General features: G+C 37.7%; 1 protein-coding gene across 2 annotated transcripts; it reads right to left on the reverse strand.

Annotated features, from left to right (window-relative positions):
- Positions 1-6,626: 6,626 nt before the first annotated feature.
- Positions 6,627-20,708, reverse strand: LOC140240992 (uncharacterized). Of its 2 annotated transcripts, none has more exons than XM_072320768.1 (6): positions 20,536-20,708; positions 16,955-17,098; positions 13,231-13,380; positions 11,962-12,009; positions 8,365-8,472; positions 6,627-7,313 (listed from the first exon to the last, which is right to left on the reverse strand). In XM_072320768.1, the coding sequence occupies exons 1-6, from the start codon at positions 20,557-20,559 to the stop codon at positions 7,185-7,187; spliced, it is 603 nt and encodes a 200-aa protein (XP_072176869.1). In that variant the 5' UTR covers positions 20,560-20,708; the 3' UTR covers positions 6,627-7,184. The 2 variants fall into 2 exon arrangements, with proteins under 2 accessions (XP_072176869.1, XP_072176868.1); XM_072320767.1 differs by having other exon boundaries at positions 16,955-17,101.

Here is a 20,708-nt window from a genome sequence, read left to right on the forward strand (position 1 = left end):
GGCTGGTCTTGACTTCAGTAACACAGCTGCTCACTATTCATCAAACGTTCAATATTCTTTGTTCCGTCGACATCATTACGTAAGCCCTGGAAATTGCTTGAAGCTGACAAGCACGATCGTGCACGCGCACACGTACGCCATGACACACAAACAATCAAACAAACACACATCGTAACACGAGCACACATTCACACACATCGTCACAAAATAACACTACCAATCGCACTTCATACACAGACACACACACACACAGACACACACATATGAATACACCTCACATGTGTATTTCATAAGCACTTCCTGGTTAGTTTGTAAGGTCGGTGTCTTTCACTGCCCAAACTCTACTGGATAACACGATCTATGCTAGATATTAATGTCTTTGATAGTTCGTCTGAACGCATTTTCTCCTTTTCAAGTTTCACGCCACGAATCAATGCCCTTGGTTTATCATTGTCATCGGAATACGTGATGGTGGTGTCGAAGAGTTAATGAGAAGTTGTGTGTGTGTGTGTGTGTGTGTGTGTGTGCTTGTATTACTTTTGTTGTTCTGTCGTTGTGTTTGTGTTTGTGTTTTATGTTGGAGGGATTGCTGCAGCTGCATCCAAACACTTAATTTGAATAAATGCATAAAAAAAAATCAACAACTATACAGTGGTATTTAGCCTCAGAATACGGGCAGTAACAGTAAAATGTGGTGGTTATAGAAGTAGAGGTGACATAAATTTTCTTGATTATCTTAGTAATTATTGGCATATACAACTATACTTCACCAAGTAAAAACCCTCTTTCGTAGGTTAATCACGTGAAAACAACGATGCAGCTTCATCTTCGTTTGATTTTATTTACCTATATTCTTTGATTAACGGGGAGGAATGAATTTTAGGGATCACTGAAGATGTCTATAAGACACAATAAAATGAAAAAATGTGCAAAGAAAATGGGATTTCATTGGGATTCGAACCTGAGACCTACGGATTACTCACCCGGTAAATACTCTTACCGACCATGCCGACAGAGTTATACAATTGAAAGCTTAGTGAGACTTGTGCCATGATGATATCATTCCCTCCATTTTTTTTTTTTTTTTTGTTTCCGCAAGGATAAATTATGGCAGATACCGATTATCAGTCTTTAAAAAACAAACAAACAAACAAACAAACAAACAAACAAACAAACAAACAAACAAACAAACCCTTGTTGAAAAATTATTGTACCAATCCATTTTTTTTTTTTCTATATGGGCTCGATTTATGTTAAGTGTCTCCCATTCCCTGTGTCAGAGTTTGGTCAGTTTATCAAAGTCAACTGGAACACGGTGTTAAATTTTTACTTTAAGTAGTGTCTGGTTTCTATCGCAACGCGTCATTGATGGTACGTTTCGCTTCAGCTTTCATCCGCTACTGCGAAACACAGCTGAATTGGCCCTTATGTACCAATTCTTTCATATACCTACACAGGCGGTACGATTATACACTTACGAAATGCCTTTTTAATGTCGATATGTCGTATGATGCAGACTCGCATTTTATAAAACGCTGATTAATTTTAATCGTGATGCGTTATAGGTGGCGCTTGCTGCAGTATATCAAAGCGGAACCGTAGGCTTTGTGTCCATTAACCTGAGGTGGTGATGATGAACAAAATCCACGATAAAGCAATAAACGCATCAAATGTCGATTTTGGTAATGGGTACGTATATTAGCAGGTAGATGTATTCCACGTAAACGACATTAGAGAGCAAAACAAGCTGCTTGATTGGGCCGTCTAGGGGAAGATGGGGGGGCAAATGAGTATACGAGGAGAGTGATCAGGTGATTGGGGGAATTAAGAAAACTGGGTGTAGATTGCCGGTATTTTGGTATTCCCAACAGGCACCATTACTGGACTGCCAACGTGTCTTTTGCCCGCCGGTGGTTCGACTTTAAATTCGATTAGCAGCATGACCAGTCAAAACTGAACGTTCACTCATCCATCACTTGTTTGTGTTTACAGGCGAGTCCTTGCCTCCCTCTTTAAGCTCCTTACACAAATTAATTATCTTTAAGCAATCGTAATGCGTGGTGCTCTTTCCAAAGGAGAAAAAAAAGTAATGAATGATACATCTTCGTACTTTGTCGGTTCCGATAAGTTAATTATCAATGCGTTTGAATGTTAATGACTTTGTAAGATGTTCAAGAGAACTACTTAAATTTCAAATCAATGTAATGGAAGGACGATGCATAAAACCCGCAACTTATTCACAAAGCTTTGTCCAGTGAATAAACAGATGATGATGATGATGATTATTATTATTATTATTATTATTATTATTTGGCTGACACACAGTCCTGCGATCATGTAAATTTCCCGAGAGAATAATACCAGTTAAGAAAGCAAAAGGGTTAATCTATCATTGGTTTGAAGGTGAATTTAAGGGGAGGGGGAGTAAGCAATTCGTGAGGGAAAGTTTGAGAATTATCAAACCTTTCTCTTTGTTCCATGACATTTCATAATCAGGTCACCTGGTCTTTATAGTAATAATAATAGCTGTGATTTGTATCAAGAGAAATTCATCACATGAAATGCTCAAGGACCACAGTTTGATAACTAAGCCAACAGCTAAGTAAATACTGAGTTTTTGTTAGTACAATGACATAATAACTTTTTAAAAATTCTTATTAAGTACACAATCATGACCCTTAGGGAAAGGTACTTAACTAAGACGTTGTCCAATTTTTGGTGAAGGAAGATCAGAATTCTTATAACTTAGTTAAGGTGATCGAGAGCATTGGGATACAAGGATATTCATGTATATCTATTAAAGGTTTAAATGGAAAGTTTGTCTTCATACTCCGATGGAGCTTTACTGTATAAGCCTATTTGTTAAACATTGTATTGGTTCCTTTCAATAGGAATAAAACAAGGTTATTTCCATCTCACTATCGAGACATCTCAACTATTTCCACGCTTCCAAAACAATTTAGTGGAATACTGTCTGTGCAGTAATTAAGATATTAATTAGCAAAAAGGGTCACTCACAGCTTTTCGCTGTTTTAAGCATAGATACAACCATCACTATCTTTAACTGGTAGTTTTACTTTCGCCTACCATCACAGACACTTGAAGCATGTGCGACGGGGGCATGTAGCTCTTTAAACTATCTTAGCCTTTTTCTTGTTGTTGTTGTTGTTGTTGTTGCTCTTCTTCTTCTTCTTCTTCTCCTCCTTCTCCTCCTCCTCCTCCCTCTTCTTCTTCTTCTTCTTCTTCTTCTTCTTCTTCTTCTTCTACTACTACTACTACTACTACTACTACTACTACTACTACTACTTCTGCTACTACTACTACTACTACTACTACTACTACTACTACTACTACTACTACTACTACTACTATTACTTCTTCTCCTTCTTTTTCAAACCAGAAACACTGTTAAACTGTGCCATGACACTGATATGATGTGGCTTTAACCGACAATGCAAAAACAGAGAAAAGAATATCCACCTCCCCATGTAAAATGCGTTTGCCGATATTTAAGAATAAGAATTTGCAAGCTATACGAAAAGCGTCATGGTTCAATCACTTGTTCAATCCTGACACGTCTGCGGTTTGAGTCGAATACGGGGGGACACGGAGCTGAAAGTGGTGGGTGTCTGTGGGTTTGCTTTCTACGTGTGATTCCTAACGTGCCCATATTGGAAATACAACGATGCGCCGCGAGGTAGAATGGTTAGCAGAGTGGTTAGGGTTTGAGACCTCTAAACGGAAGGCCCTCAATTCACATTACACCCTTTGACAAAGTGTTTTACTTACGATATTACCTATATCCACCTCGGTGTGTAAATGTGTATGTATCGATGCTGGGGTATAGAGTGCTCCAGAAAGCAGAATAGTGTTCGCACTCCAGAAGCTACCCTGAAATGATTACACCACGAGGTGACATGGTCTACAATGCCTCAAGACTGGAGTGGCAAGATCATACTGATTTATTGGATTATTATAAAGGGACTGAATCCATGACGGTCTCTAGTACGTGCAGTCAATGCCCGGGCATTCCTCTCTTTGTTACAACCTACAACGTCGGCAACCGTATATTTCTGTCCAGATTTTCCGTGCCCTCGGCCTCGAATGTGACTTCACACTTTTTCATGTATAATACCAGCGACACGTTTTCAGATCCGTAACACTTTGAATTGGAAAGTGATTGCTCTGTTATTATTACCTTTGCCTTATTTCGTGTCGGTGCAACCGTTGTGTGTATATTTGCATAATCCCTCAGATCATTTTCCACTGAGTGTAAAGATTATTTCGACTATAGTCATGATAGCGACAGTTGTTTACCGTACTACCCCTACTTCTGCCACACTAAATCCACCGCTGCTTTTGCATGCCTGTGCAAACTTCATCTACGGTGACAACACCTATGCCACTTTGCAACACTTTCACAACTACAGCGTACTACCACCCACCACGACAACCATTATATTACATGTAGTATACATGACACCACCTGTACCGCAATAACTAGCATGAAATTATTATCCATATTTGACAAGCTATGGCAAATACTGCACTTACATCCTATTTACAGTTCCTGTAGAAAATATAACAAAAATTGTTATCATGAAATGATCTCAGGCTACTGATATTTTGCACATTCCACCGCGACTCGCCTGTTTCTGTTTGACCGTTGAAATTTCAGTAATTTGGCGCCCCCGTGTCCTTGGGCGGGATGAATTACTACGGTTGGTCTAAATTAGGTGTTAACACCAGACGAGAAACTAATGAATCAGCCAACAGTTACGTGGCGGGTCGAATTGTCACGGGGATTGCTTCCCTATCAAGAAAACAGAAGTATCATTATCAGAAAGCCTTTGATACGGCTATCTCATGGGTCATTTACTTTTTCTGTCCGCACCCATGTGACCCTCTTCTTCTGTGATGAGATTTCAGATGTACTGATGATTGGTCGGGATCATCTGCACCTGCCAATCTTATTTCCCAATGTTTCTTTAATATTTGGGAATGGTTAATACATGTGTAATCCTTTCTATTAAATGTGACGTGTTTGAAAAGGAGAGATTGCGCATATTATGTGTACTGAAAATGTCCTTATTTTACAAAATGATGTGTTCTCTTGATGGAACAACAGAGGATCTTAGGATTTTTTTGTTTTGTTTTGTTTTTGGCACTGGGTCAAGTATACAGTTACCATTTTCACGATGGACCTAAAGGTAGGGAATCCCATTTGCATGCCTTAAATGAAGAGTTGTATAAATACAGTGGTATGTTGAAGAGAGTATCATTTTAGAAACTCCCATAAAGTATTGAAAGTGGAACGTAACATACCGTTAGATTTTGAATTGAATTTTTTCGGGGCTCACCGTAAATTCCAGTACATTACTAGGCTACCTTTGCAGACCCATGCACTGCATGTGTGTCCATCATGTTTGTGAAGAAAGTTCATCAAAACTTACAAACATTTCTATATACATTCTTGCCACACACTCTATATGTTATTACATCAGCTCTTATACTTTTAGATTTGTGTTTATAGATAAAAGATACAGAAGACTGCAACAAAAAGGCTTAAGTGTGGCTGACACACAGAACTACTGAGTAGTTGAGTTTTGTGCATTATTCAAATTGTAGATAACTGTTGACTTCCAAATTTCTAAGCAGTGGCCTAAACAAGTCCCCTGAGGTTCATATTTAATGTTTTGCTGCATTTTGGGAGGTCTGTAAAAGGTATCCCCTACCTATGCCGGACACTTTGGACAATTCAAGGTCGAAATTAAGTTCAAAGTTAAGGATAAATCTTCGTTGGGTCACAGCTGAACTCAATGGGCAGTTCATTTGGACATTATAATTTTGGTTTTTAATAATGGTGATGCACGTCCTTTCCTCCGTTGTGTGGAAACCCCCACAGTCTTCCATCATCTAGAGCCTAGTTCATCTCACGCATCTTTGGCTTCTTCGAACAAAATATGGTAAAGAGAAAATCAACAAAAACATTTACACTTCAGGCTGTTCTCCCTCTCTCTGCATTTAAATGTCTGCATGATAATTATTCAGGTAATTGATAGAGATTCGTAAGCTTCAAAATTGCATGCAATCATTAATGTTTAATTATTATACATGTACACCTAACCTCTCTACATAGACCCACTTAAGAAATGTTGGATTTTTATTCCCTTGATATTTTGGTGTTCGTTGTATTAAACAACAAACAAACAAAAGCGCAGATGTTATATGATATGCCTGTTTACTAAATTCTGTACCTTTGGGAGTTATTGTGTATTGCGTCCTTGTCCTTGTCTTTTTTTTCTCTCTCTCTCCATGTGTGTTTGTTTATTTGTTGTGTGTGTGTGTGTGTGTGTGTGTGTGTGTGTGTGTGTGTGTGTGTGTGTGTGTGTGAGTGTGTGTGTGTATGTGTGTGGAGCGTAAGAATGTCTAAGAACCGCCCAGTAGCGACAGAGCCCCATCAAGAAAGGAGGGGGGAAAGACAGCTTCTGCAATGTTGGATTTATTTTAGTTAGGTTAATTGACAATGGAGGAGAAACCCTAAAGCATCGTCGCTTTTTGCGACACACACTCACTTAATACAACATACACACACACAGACAGACACACACATCTGTACAAGGATGTATATTCATTCCTTCCTTTATTCATTCATTCACTTATATTACTCATCTTTTTGACTGTTAAGATTAAGATAAGATGGATGGCAAGAAACTCTGGACGATGGGAAACGTTTGTTCATGTAAATTGACAATACAAGCAATATCTGGCAGGAGTTACTTGGTTTATTTCGTCATCTCAATGTGTTGTGAAATTCAGCGATATTAAGCAAATGTGGCAAGTTGCGGCAAACGACTTGTATCTATAGATGTATACATCCTTTACCGTCGCTGTTTACAAAGAAAGTCGCCCAATTCAAGTACATGTAGTTGTTTTATTTTTCCAGACATTACTCTCAACAAGGTTAACTTTTCCCCCAGATATTGCTTTCTGCATTCTGTGAGTTGCGATAGTCAGCCCCATGTTTAACAAATCGCCTTCAGGCGATGAAATGAAATGAACATGTCCGATTTCTTCTTAAGGAAAGTATAAATCATATCATATTCATATATTATCACACATAATTTTCTCGTATGTCATCTTGCGTGGCATCTATGAAAGCTATTTGTGCAGTTGGAGGACTTTTAGGGTAACTGTTTTTGAGTGGACTTTAATGTTGCATTAGATGTATCGGGCTTCTTATGTTTGGTCTTGCGGCGCGATGACTTTGATGTTGTCCCAGTTCTTCCGCTCTCCAGTGCATCTGTCGTTTTCTGGATAATATGAAGGGATAGAATAATAGGAAGCATAAATATAGAGTAACTATAGGGCTAACAGAAGATCATTCTTCGAAGAAGATGTGAATCGTACCAAACATAGCATCCAATTTACAGCATGTAATGATCTTTTATTGAACCTTTAACAGGAATGGAACAGTCTCGCTGGCTAGCTCGCTAATTGCTAGATTTGTCGATTGTAGGACGCCGTGTCCGAATAAAATCCAGTGTCTTCTCCAGCGTATATGTATATTAATTCTCTCGACTCTCTTTTTAATTTGTTTCTTTCGTCCTCCTTTTGGTTGTCACTCGCTTACTTTCTTGTCGTATCTTCCACTTCTTCTTCTTGATTGTGTTTCTCGTTCTCACGTTCCTTCGTCTCTTCTTTAATATTTCCTCTATTAAATACTCAACCTTCTCCTACTTCTTCCTTTATCATTCTTGTATTCTTTTATTTTATTTTATTTTATTTTATTTTATTTCATTTTATTTTATTTCATTTATTTATTCTTCGCATGGCATCATTTACACTCTTTTTAATCAACATAATGAAACATAAGACTAATATGATACTCATTATAGCTAGTTTCTAATACAATTTCAACAATTTTGATTACACATACATCTGTGACATAATTACAGTACATCTGTTATGAATTTCCATACACAACGGTCGCCAATAATAAGCTATAAGCTTGACCCTTTGGCAACCAATGATACAATAAGAGAAGGGGAGTCTAACATGATGCTTGTGGATAAGGGGGACAATAGGAGAGACAGAAAGAGTACGAAAGAAAAGGTGATCGAAACCTTCTGATACCAGGCTTGCCATAAGTTCAACTCACAATACATACATACGTACGTGAGTATTTCTTTCCACGCACCCTATCCATCTTCTTTAATTTCCTTTTCTACTTGTCACCCTAAGAGTTTGTTGTACTCGATCTGCTGAAGCTATCATTTGGGATGACACAATGTAGTGGCATAGTTTTATGACATTATTGTACGAGGGAGAAAAAAAAAAGAAAAAATGTATGGAATTTGAGACCTGATTAGACTTTTTGCTTGGTAATCCTACGTTGATTTGATCGACGAAATCCGGCAGATTTGATGAGCAAAATATTTTCTGCTGATAGGGGGACATGCCTTCGGGCACCTGTATAAAGAATGAGGAAAAAAAAAACACAGTCAAATAAAAACAGTGTCACTGCACAGCGTCAACAACACTACTGAAATGATACTGCTCATGATGACGTAGACTAGATTTTACACACGGTGTCATTTATTCTTGAAAGTTTTGGTTTTACCCCATGTCATTCCTTAGCGATTCCTTAAAACTTTTGCTTGATTTTTTTTTCAGAATTTTCGTCAGAATGATATGTGTCAGATTCTTTAGAAGTGACAGATAAAAGTCTTGAAAAGCCCCCCCCCCTCTCTCTCTCTCTCTCTCTCTCTCTCTCTCTCTCTCTTTCTCTTAAAGGAATTAAAGCTGTTAAAATTCAGCCATACGGAAAGCATTTTTTTTTCAGTTCACACTTTGGAAGGCTTCATACTTCAAACGCTATTAAGTGCCCAGTTACACAGCTGTCATGTTATGCAAAGGTGATAGCCCCACATGGGTAGACTAATCCCCGGGAGAGGTCATAGTGACCTGTGAAATGGTGGTCATTTCTGGAGATGACGAATTTGAAGAGATGAATAATGTCATATCATAAAGTAAACCATACTGGAAGGTTTATTGGAGATTTTAGACGGAACTTCGATGCTGGAAGATGAACGATGGTGAGAAAGGTCAGTTAATATACGGAGAGCTGAAGATGCTTCACACAACAGCTGGTCACTAAACCGAAATATTTCACAGTCATTATTGCGAACGGAATATCAAACGGATAATTCACACTTTTCCCTTTGACGTTGTTTGATTTGTTTTGCGTTTATCGACCTTGAAATCAGTGAATATCAATGATCGTGTACGTAAAAGAGCAATTGCAAGAGCCCAGAACAAAGTAACGTGGTCAAAATACTAGCCAGTAACTCTCCTTTATAGGTGATTGATTTCACTTTAAAACGTTTCCGCCTTGTATTCGGTTCTTTAGCGTATCGAGCTGACTGGCATCTTCGTTATGAATGCATTTCACGCGTTATTTGCAGCCCGATTATTTTTGACAATGTCGATTATCTTCAGGATTATATTGAAGGTCATTATTTGTATTTCACGCGCGTGATGTGATACTGAAATGCTTGGGTGAAATCTATACGATCACCTGTAAGTGTCATGTGCATTTCAAACAAACTTTTATCCAGAAAGACAGTCTAAATTTGTCACAAGTCATGTCTGAAGACGGATATTAGATTTAGCTATTAATACATTTGTGACGCTTCCCGGTGATAGTAATGAAGAAGGGTATGTTAGTCATATTTTCATCGTACATTCCACTAAATCAATTCACTTGTTGCTTTGCTTTTTCTTGCGGGTATTCGTTGTCGATGAGTGGATTATGTTACTTTGTATATCGAGGAAGGGTGAACCAATTGACGTGCATTGAGTACCAATATTTTCTCATTATACCTTGAATGACATAGATTGACTGAACTCAAGAATTCCAGCCTTCGGTATTTCATGTTCTGAAGTGGATATTATTGCAATCTTATAAATAAAACATAATATGTGAATACTATAATTCTATGGATAAGTATTAATAATTATTTGTCGTTGCTCAGACCATGAGCCAAATGTTCCATGTTCCATGTTCCATGTTCCATGTATGTTAATTGATTCTACCAAATGTTCCTCTTTTCGCCAAATCTTCTTCCTTCTTGCTTTTTTCAACATCAGTCCCGAGTTTCTTTCTAATGCTGCATTTGTAGTGGTCTTGTTCGTACTTGGGTGTATCTAAGCTCACGTAAATAGGCCTTCCTGCCTTGAAATATTATGTCTTTTAGTTTTGGCTCTTGTGGATTTATACACTTTATTTATTTTTATCAACAACCTAAGCAAGGCATGTTTATGAATAATGCGTTTAATTTGATTAATTGGGTAGTAATATGTACGGGAATTGGGGACCATGCATTTATTTTTTTTTTCTTGTATGTATATTGTAACTGGTGGGACCCGCAATCTATACACAAGCTTCACTTTTCTCCATCCCTATAGAAATTTATCTATCGGTCAAATATATCACTTCTTTGATTATCATCCAAGGTATTATTGTGATACACAGTTGTTGTTTTTTAGATTAGTTATGTTGACATCTCTTTCCTTTTCTTTACATTATGTAGGCCTACTATTGATTTCATCGAGATGTGAAAAAAAAATAAACTTGAACTTGAACTTGGAATTAAAGATAATAATGAAGTCGCCGTTCCGTACTGAGAATCCGGAGGACGCAATGACAAGCTTGGAAATAATTTGTAAAAATCGCACGGGAGGTGGAATACATCGCCGCTTGATCCACATACTCACTGAAATATCACTAAAAAGTCATTATCGAAGTTACTGGACAACGTAACGAATTCTTAACTGTGTACAGTAATATTCACATAGCAGTTATATGGACAAATAATAACTATATTTGAGATTAGAATTCAAGGCGTGTATAAGCATCTATAAGTATTAATTACTAATTGCTCCCCCCTCCCACACAAACTATTCAGCACGCATCATCGGCCTTCATCTGTATTCCATCAGCAGCTTTGTCTATTTTTCACCACAAAATATCGTATAATCATAGTATATATTCACAATTATGGTTTTAAAGTGTGATTCAATAAGATATTCTCTCTTTTCACTTAATACAAGATTCCCTGATTGATCCTTTGAACAGAATCGCTAGGTTATTTGGTGGAGTTCCTTGTTTCAGAGGCTCTATACATGAACTGTTGTTCGTAAGACACATCTTCACGTTGTTTTATTTGTGTGCATGTGTGTGTGTGAGTGTGTGTTGACGTTTACCAAGATGTGGCAGATAGTTCGTGTTCTTTTCTTTCCGTCTGAATGACAACTAAGTAATGTATATCAGATCCTTCTCAGTCAGAGACCGACGTAATATTATACATAAAGAAGTCCAATTGCCGACAAAACGTTGATCTTTGATAAATGCAGTCCACGGCCCGATAATCTTAATAGACATACACTTTATTTGTTAATGAGTACAACACATACCACACATTTGACGACGATGATGATGATGATAACGTAGATTAAATCATACATTGAACGCTTACCTTGTGAGCAGTGATAGGCCTAGCTACGGGTTACCTTTGATGTCTTACATTTTGACGTCATTATGTGAACTTAGTTCGTGAATAATCCATAGTAAATTCACATTAACGGCTTTTTGTACGATTCAGTGTCTTTTCACGGCAAGAAGCGACATTACGATATCAGTTTCAGTTACCATATAGTTAGTATGATCAAATATTATATGAATGACAACGATTTTGACTAACAAAAATATAGTGAATGTAAAATATGACCATACGAGTATTTCTATTTGGGCAAATATGTCTTGTTCACGGAGTATTTATATCTTTAGCTAATTGAATATCCAAATAATCTATCATACCGATGACTCTTTCGCGTTATGTTGTTTCCGTCTGATCAAAAACAAAAATGTTTAGCACCAATAAGAAAACCTCAACTTACGTCGACCGCACGATGACGTGGCCTCGAACTTGTAGTGTCCTTGCTCTTCTATTCGTAGACCGGCGATGACAAGGGGGGGGGGGGGGGAGGGGAGGGAGGGGTGGGGGAGAATAGGGGGAAGCAAAGAAAGAGAACATTAATTACTCTCGTCACGTGGGACCCAACAGGTGTTTTAACGTCACCATGGTTACTGGCCGCAGAGATACTAAAGTCATCATGTCTGCATAACAAAGCATGTCCTGAAATTTTTTTCTTCTTAGTGGAGAAATCGTTTGGCAACATGAAGTTTAGATGCATTTACTTTCTTGAGTCTTTTTTTTTTACACAAAACACCGGTCTTTTTATCAATTTCTGAGGGATTTTTGATAGGTCACATTGTTTTTCGTCAACAAATTTCAATGCAGGCCGGCGCAGTAGCTCTCCGGAACGAGAGCTGCGAAAAAAAAAAGAAGATGATGATTTTAAGGCTATTGACATGCATGCTTCCATTTTATTCTCTCCTAAGATGGCAAAATTGATATTATTCATCTCAAAACATCTGCTGTATATTTTCTCGACTTGTTTTAGCACCCCCCCCCCCCCCCGAGGGTGGTTCAATTTATCAAACACAGACGCCATCATAATCGGTGAGGAACAGAAGCAAAATAATCATCAAGGATTTAAAGATTTAAAAAATAATCGTCCGAGTCTACGATTGCTATATACGTCTTCGATGTAGGAAGAAACGGACATATTTGATATTTATTTATGTGATATTTATTTGAATTTGATACTTATTTGAATTTGATATTCATTTGATATTTGATAAATGATAACAATAACCCACGTTCTTGTTATCGTTGTTGATTGTTGTTGAAGGTTCGATTCTTTAATCTTAATTTTGCGCAGATTTGATAAATTTGACCAATTCACTCTTATCTCTCTCCAACATGGGATATGTACAGCGAAAATCAGAAACGCTAATCTAATGAAGACAATGGTAATTTCTGCAAGTACACCCCCATGACTTGATGGATTAGAAGTGGTTTCGAGAAAAAGATAAAACATGGTAAACTACGTATAAAGATAAAGATGGTAAATTACTTATGTTGTGCTGTAGGATCACACGACACACAAACAATTATTGCAATTAATGCAGTCGACATTTCAGAGATAATGAACATCACATTTAATATTTCTAGCCTTCAGATCCGGTCGTTAGGTCTGAAATCGCCATTCATGAATACTTGACCTCAACTATTATGGTTATATTTGGTGTTGACCACGAACCTCCTTGTATCTGCGCCTTTGGGGCGCGCGCCATCCGGACAACCTTTTCTTGTTCTCGTCTGGGTCGGGCATGAGGCCACGGATAATGAGGTCCCGCTCCCGACGAACTTCATTCTGGGCCAGCTCCCTTTCCCTCTCCAGTAACTTTTCCTGTGGATCAAAATCAATTGATGCGATGTACAGGTATACAGGTGAACGCGCGTGTACACGTCTGTGTATATAGTTTAGTGCCTGTGCAGAGTTTTATTCAGTTTGGATGCTGTTTTTGTATTTCATCGAAACACCGAAAACGAATTAATCATGCAATCGCCCGAAAACAAACGAACAAACAAACAAACGCCTCGAGAGACATATAAAATATGTATCACTATATGTAATACATTGACCATGACAGCATTCTGAAATAGACTGACCATGGCTATAAGAAGAATCCTTTTCCAGGAGGGGGCGGGGCATTGGGTAAGAGTGTGTCACTATGAAGTACATTCCGAGGAATACGCAAGCGACGAAACGCAGCGCCCGAGCAGGGAAGGTGTGTGTGTATGTGTGTGTGTGCGCGCGAGCGTGTGTGTGTGCGTGGGGGGGGGGGGGAGGAAGGTATTTCCTATCCCACACGAGGGGGCTCTTGCGTTTTTACAATTGAAATTCAATGATCTAGTGCACACGTTTTGGTGGAAGTTTTTCATTAAAAACATGATGAAAGATTAAGTTTTGCACATCTGTAGCAATGATATTGTTTCATGTTTCAAATACGACTGTCCTCGAAAACTGGCCTAGTGAACCTATTTTTACCATTATTTTTGGACGATTGTAACAATAATTGCAAGGTGTGTGTCTTAAGATCTCTGTCTGACTGTGATAAGAGATGTAAGGTGAAGATGGAAAAAGCACAACAGCCACGCAGATCTTAGGCCCTACTGCTTTTTCACGCCTTGTGGACGGAAAAAGGTGTTTGTTTGTTTGTTTGTTGTTGTTGTTGTTGTTGTTGTTTTTTGCTTACTGAACATTTTATTGGAAATTCCCAAAGAAATAATGAATGATGTATTCTCAATCATCGAATTTGATTATTTCTATTCAATGCATGCGCGTTGATTATAAGGTTCATTGCTCTTTCAGTGATTGGACTAACGTATACCTGTGGGCAAAAAGTGGGGCAGAAAATTTGTCAGAATGGAATGACCAGTTATTTCTATTCATTGCATGCGCGTTACAATAGTATAAGGGCTATCACTCTTTCAGTGATTGGACTGAGGTACCTGTAGGGCACAAAATTGGTCAGAATGACCCGTTGATGACAGGTGTTTCCGGACCACTACAGGACAACAGCTGATTCTCTTCAAACTCTCGAATGTAGGATAGGGGAAAATTTTCGCATAAATATCCATGAAGAAAGCTTACCATAACCAACTTGAAAATAATTTGATTTTCAGTCGACATGGTGTCATTTCAAATGTTTGTGTTTATCATTCATTTAAAGTGGCGAAAACGCGGTTTAGAGGAACACGTGCTCTCAAAGACAGTTCTCGAGATATTGCTGTAACGAGTGTCTGTGCTCGGTAATTACGAATCTCCGCATAAAATAAATCTGCCAATACAAAGACAGCAAAGAAGGGGCATTATGTTAATATTTTTTAAGTATTTTTTTTTAAAGAGCCGTCACAGTGATTTTACGAGATACATGTTGATTTTTGTGCTCGGCACTTTTTCCCCCAGCAGGAAGCATTTTAATCTATACGACGTATTTCGAGGAAGGATTTGTTTTATCTTAGTCTAGTTTTGTTTTGTTTCGTTTCGTCTTCTAATGCCAAAATCGGCGGTAAAAGGTTTAGATTTGACGTGTGTATATTCTTATAGCTGTTTTCGTCATCGCAGGGGTAGTAAATCTGTCTCGGTGGTAAAAATGTATACTCCGAGATTATACAGATTAACAGAGCGAGATTTACGGCGTCATAAATATTTCGGGCAAATATTTAGACTCGCCTCAATACCATCAGAAGTGTATCATCACCGTCAAGTTTCAGTAATGAAGGTGTGACTCGAGTCGGACGTATGGCCGAGTTTCTCTGTCACCTAATCCGTTAAAGCCTTCCTCAGACGGTATTTAGCTAAAGTAAAATCAAATGAAAGTTTCGTCCCGCGAAAAAGTAACAGGAACGCCAAGAGCGAAAGGTCAAGTTATCTTAAGTCTTTGAATTTAATGAATCAGTAATATCACTTCAATCAGAAGTGTTAATTTTCTTTGAATGGACAAAAACAAGAGTGAATGGTGGGAATGTGACAGCAAGTCCCGCCGCACACTATACGACTCACACCTCTAATGATTGACAGACTTTGGATCCGAAATAGATCCCAATAGCCTCAGAATAAACACGCTTGTTTTGAGAATAGTCTTTGAGAACGCGTGTTCCTCTAAATCTTGTTTACGCCGGGACAGACACATATTAAACACAAATACGTTCAATGACACCATTTTGACTGCGAATAAGATTATTCTTTTGTGAGGCGATGACATCACCTTATATAATATCATCTAATTTGGGTTAAATTCTTAACTGTAAAATCAGTTAAGCTTTTGTTAAAGTCGCTATACCCTTGAGATTATGTAAATATTTACCGGTGGTCCGATTTTGAACGTCAAGTGCTAGTTCCTCTGGTAGCCACTGGCAACTACTTTTTCGCACACAGGTTGTGGGGGGGGGGGGGAGATCGAGGGCTTTGCCGAGAGCACTGCGTGCAGCTCTAGCTGTGACGTAAATGCTAGGCAATATCAATTACGCCTCTTAATATCATGACAAAAGAAGGAAGTACAGTGTTTGTATCACAAATAAAAAGTTCTACTGAGGGAAGGGAGTGACGGCGTGATCTCAAATACAAGAGCAGAGATGGTAGCATTCTATAAGGCAAATTTTGTTTCATCGAGACCTTCTTGGTTTCATAAAGGGTTACCTTGTTGAAGAACGCAACGCGCGTAGTTCACGCAGACGACAGTGTCAGAGTAGTGAGGTGGAATCTTTTTTTTTTTTTTTTTGTCATATCCCTGATCAAAGATTCTTTATTGTGGCACCGTCATCACCGTGATCTAATGCATTAGATTTTAAGACTGTATCATCTAAGATATAATTTTAGTAAGATTTCTTGAAGGGAAAAAAAGACTTTCAAAATGATCTGGAAATTACACAAATGCGCTCGGAATACAATCATGAAAGTTTAACTGACGAAAAAGAGATGCGTGATTACAAAAAAAAAAAAGAAGAAGATAAATCATGTCTTATGCAACCATAATCATGGTAACGATAAGTATCGCCTATACAGGGACATAGAGATTATGCAATGTACTGTGGCAGTGACTATATACCTTCAACTTTACGTCAGTATAGTAGTCACATGGCCATCAACATCACATTCCAAATATAATTGCAGCAAAAACTGGTGTAATAATTTTACTACTCGTGCTCACTAATTCATCTTTCAGTCAGAAAGTATGAGTATTGCTTGGTCTGTATTTATGCAGATTATCATGAATTTTCATTTATTGTAAATTATTCTTAATTTCTGACGTCAGTACAACCAAGAACCATCGTATATATGCAGAGTGTATTTAGCACAGAAAAAGGATATCGATGTGGCGTAAATAGATCCACTGGATGACAGAACATGTATGAATAAATCATTTTCTCACTACCTTTGTGATGGTTATGATTTTATTACCATGTTTCATGCTTACCTCATAGTCTTGTATCACACGTTCTGCCAGTGCGTCCATATAGCGGGCGCTCGTTAAGTCAACCACTTCGCTCCCCATTAGCCTCCAGAGGTTGCGTCGACACTGAATATTGGGTGGCACGTAATAGGCGCGTCCTCGAGTTGTCTCCTCGGAGCCAATGCAAATAAAATTACGAGAGAGATCCACAGTCAGAGAAAGACAGAGAGTATCAAATACCTTCCAAATAGGCATATCATGATATACAATTGCAACATAAATTGCGTATAGAATGTAATACATATTACATGATTATAATGTATTACATTATAACATACATATAATTGTATGGATGAAACATATTGCGTGAAACATATATACTTCGCATATATTTGTAAAGTACTATTTATACAGCCTTATCATTATGAAGTATTAAACTGTATGTATATCACTTTTCTTCTTAAGTAAAAACAAGAGAGGAAAAAAAGCAAACATAGATCTACACGCAATTTGCATGAGAAATTCTCGCAGGCCATACCAGTTTTTCATTGCGATATTGACATTCACATTGTTCGCTTCAAGACACTGCTCATAATTAGGTATACAGGCAAGTACAAGTGTAGGTAGCTTTCAGGAGTTTTGAACCTTTTTTGGAACGTCATCCAGGAATCAAGCAATTGCTGTCTGTCTCAAAGGGCAAGACGACATGTCGTTTGCTTAGCACACTTCTACGATAATGTGGAGTTTATAGGTTCCTGTCGCTAAATGAATGATGATAAAAATGAGGAAATTCTTGCGTACAATGTAACGACAAGAAGCAACATTTTGTTAGACTCTACCTTTGTGCGTGGTAATCCATGGCCACCTCCGGGAACAGAGCCCATTTTGAGCGAAGAAAAGTCAAAGTTTCCAACTTAACCTAATTGAACCTCTGTGTGTTTGAGAACTTTTGAGAGGAGAAACTACCTTCGTACTATTGGATTATACGCAGAGGGGACTGGGTATACATCACTGCCTGCCCACCAAAGTGAGCAGGTTTGGTCATTGTGACCCCTCTGTTCCCATGGTGACCAACCACGCCATGATATCCAATGACTTCTAAGGTCATGCAACAAATACCGCATTGTTTCTGTATACAGCGGAAAGCTTGTGATAGAATTTTTCTTCGCCTCTCATTCCGCGCTGATGTAACTCCCGACATGGGATGTAATTCAAGCAAGACTGCACACGCATTTATTAGCTTACACACACACAAATTTGTCCATATTTTGCTGCAGTTAGTTTCATCTTTACTTCAAGTTAATGGTTTCATTTTCCAGCTCTTTGTTTTACCATCTTTTACTCAAATACGACATTTGGTTATTAAAGAACAATCATCCAATCTTTGCTCATACTGCCAAAGAATGTACGTGGATTGAGCGAAAGCAGCAACATTAGTAGAACACATTAGTGAGAGTTTGAGGAAAATCGGACAATCGATGCAAAAGTTTTGAATTTTTAAAGTTTTGGTGTTGGAACCGCTGGATGAGGAGACTACTAGAGGTTATGGCGTCATGTGTGGACAACAATATAAAGAAAATATAAAGGGAATTCCACAAAAGAATTATTTTTCATGAAAATTACAGATTCCATCAACTGGATACTGACATTATTATGTTAAGGGTAGCAATTATTCCCCCTGCTTTCTGAAGGCGGTTAGTCAAATGCTCTTTCATTATTCTAGAAAAGTGAATCTTTGGTTTCATTTAATGCTCTCACTTTCCATGCAGTTCTTGGTTTATACCAGCTTTTACTCAAATATGACATTTGGTTATTAAAGAACAAGGCACATCCAACCTTTGCTCATACTGCCAAAGAATGAACACTTAAAAACAAACAAACAAACAAACAAACAAACAAACAAACAAACAAACAAACAAACAGAGACAAAAATGAAACCAAAAAAGTAATCCAGGAACTCACATAGGTTCCAACACTGACATAAGAAAGGATGGGTACAGCAATATCTAAAACTCCCATACTTTCCATTAGTCGCCTTATCGAATAAAAGTGTTGACCATATTACATGCATTGAACATTTAGAACGTGATCAGTTATAGATTTGTGACATGTGGCGTTTTTCTTTTCTCTTTTTGGAACTGATCGTCGGGCCACTACACATACTCTGCCCTTTTCCTGCTCTTATACCTCTTTTACACAAACCTGCCTCCACAATCACAGTCAATGTTTCGCCATTATGATATAGGACGCTTTATCTTCAAAGGAGATGAGTTTTCCGAAATATAATGTGGTAGACCCAGCGAATGCGCAAAGATTAGTGAAACGCTCAAAAAAATTTTGAGGAAAATCAAACATCCCCCCATGTTGTATTTAATTGCATATGCCACCTATTGTAGTTAAGCATAAAGAACAAAATCCTGAAAGAAATTTCACGAATCTCATTTTTTTTTTGAAATGAAAGTACTGTACTTGATTTTATCACTTGTCAGGTTGAGTTACATTATCATTTTCTACTCCGACTTGATATGCTTGAGAAGCTATAGTACGCAGAGTGTTCTTTAGATCAGGTATCGAATATGACGTTTTGTAGCAACATTCCGTCCTTGTTCAGGGCTCAGTTTATTTTGTACAAAACAAATTACTGACTACAAGCTGCAATGGTCGACGCGTCTGCTGCATTGTTTGTTTATTTGTTTGTCTTTTTCTCCATTGCATTTATTTGTAGTTTTTGGTTGTTTTATGGGTTTTTTTTTTGTTTTGCATAAGATGACATGAAAACAAACACTAGTTTTGAATTAAGTAATGCAAATTGAGGCCCCCATCCATTTCAAGCCTAATCGCCTACGATGGTGGTCTCCTGCATTCAATTATCTCTGTCATTTACTGAAAAATAGTGTATATTATATTTTATGTTTTTGTGTATACTGCTCAATGCAATCACTTATAATGTGTATCTATTTGTGTACTGTTATCGATTTATTTCACTGCACTTGCTATTCTTTGTCTTTGTACTTTTGAAATTTGTATTCAATTTGTATCTGATTGAATGCAGAAATAAATCAAATCAAATCAAATCAAATTAGAAACTACCGTCAAATCAGTCATCCTCTCGGATGATCTTAATGTGAAATCGCGTGCTATATACAAATATTGTAGTCAATGCAATGAGGATTATAAATCATCCCTGTATTTATGTTTAGAGAACGAGAAGGAAATGAAATGGCAGAAAGCTAAGAAGGCTTGCCATGTGCTAAAAAAATAAATAAATAAAAAAAATCATGGATGATGCTCAATGGCATGATGACGGTATAGTTGATAGCCTGTTGTAGGAGTTGGAGTAATGACGACAATAAGTGTGAATATTTATGATAATTATGATATGATAACAATGGTGATGAAAATTATTTTCAACAGCAGTAATAATGGTAGGCCTACTGATTATAGTTAACAAAACAACAATGATAACAAATAAAAGAAGACGACCGAAATAGAAGAAAATCATGATATGGAGGAAGAATGAGGAAAAGAAAGGATCAAAAAGTGGGGAAGGAGTAGGCCTATACAAATTTAGCCTCTTATTGCTATTATGTCAACTTTCTGCTTACCTTTTTCTTCGAACGTCGGCCCATCAACAGACAATCATAAAACGTGTGATTTAATTCCTTGATTTGCCCATCCGGCCTGTGCAGTGCTGGGGACTTGAACAGAAGAGCTCGACCTGATGACACTTTATCACATTACAAGACGTCGATAACTTATTCATGATCGTCTTACTAGT

Source organism: Diadema setosum, chromosome 17, assembly GCF_964275005.1.
Source record: "Diadema setosum chromosome 17, eeDiaSeto1, whole genome shotgun sequence".
Taxonomy (NCBI): domain Eukaryota; kingdom Metazoa; phylum Echinodermata; class Echinoidea; order Diadematoida; family Diadematidae; genus Diadema; species Diadema setosum.

Bases quoted from the DNA above. Each gene is read 5' to 3' on its own strand.
- LOC140240992 (XM_072320767.1), bottom strand. From the start codon at position 20,559: ATGGGCCGACGTTCGAAGAAAAAG. The intron at 8,473-11,961 runs GTAAGTTGAGGT...TTCTTTATACAG, and splicing joins CACGTCATCGTGCGGTCGAC to GTGCCCGAAGGCATGTCCCC. The intron at 7,314-8,364 runs GTCTCAAATTCC...CATATTATCCAG, and splicing joins CAAGCAAAAAGTCTAATCAG to AAAACGACAGATGCACTGGA.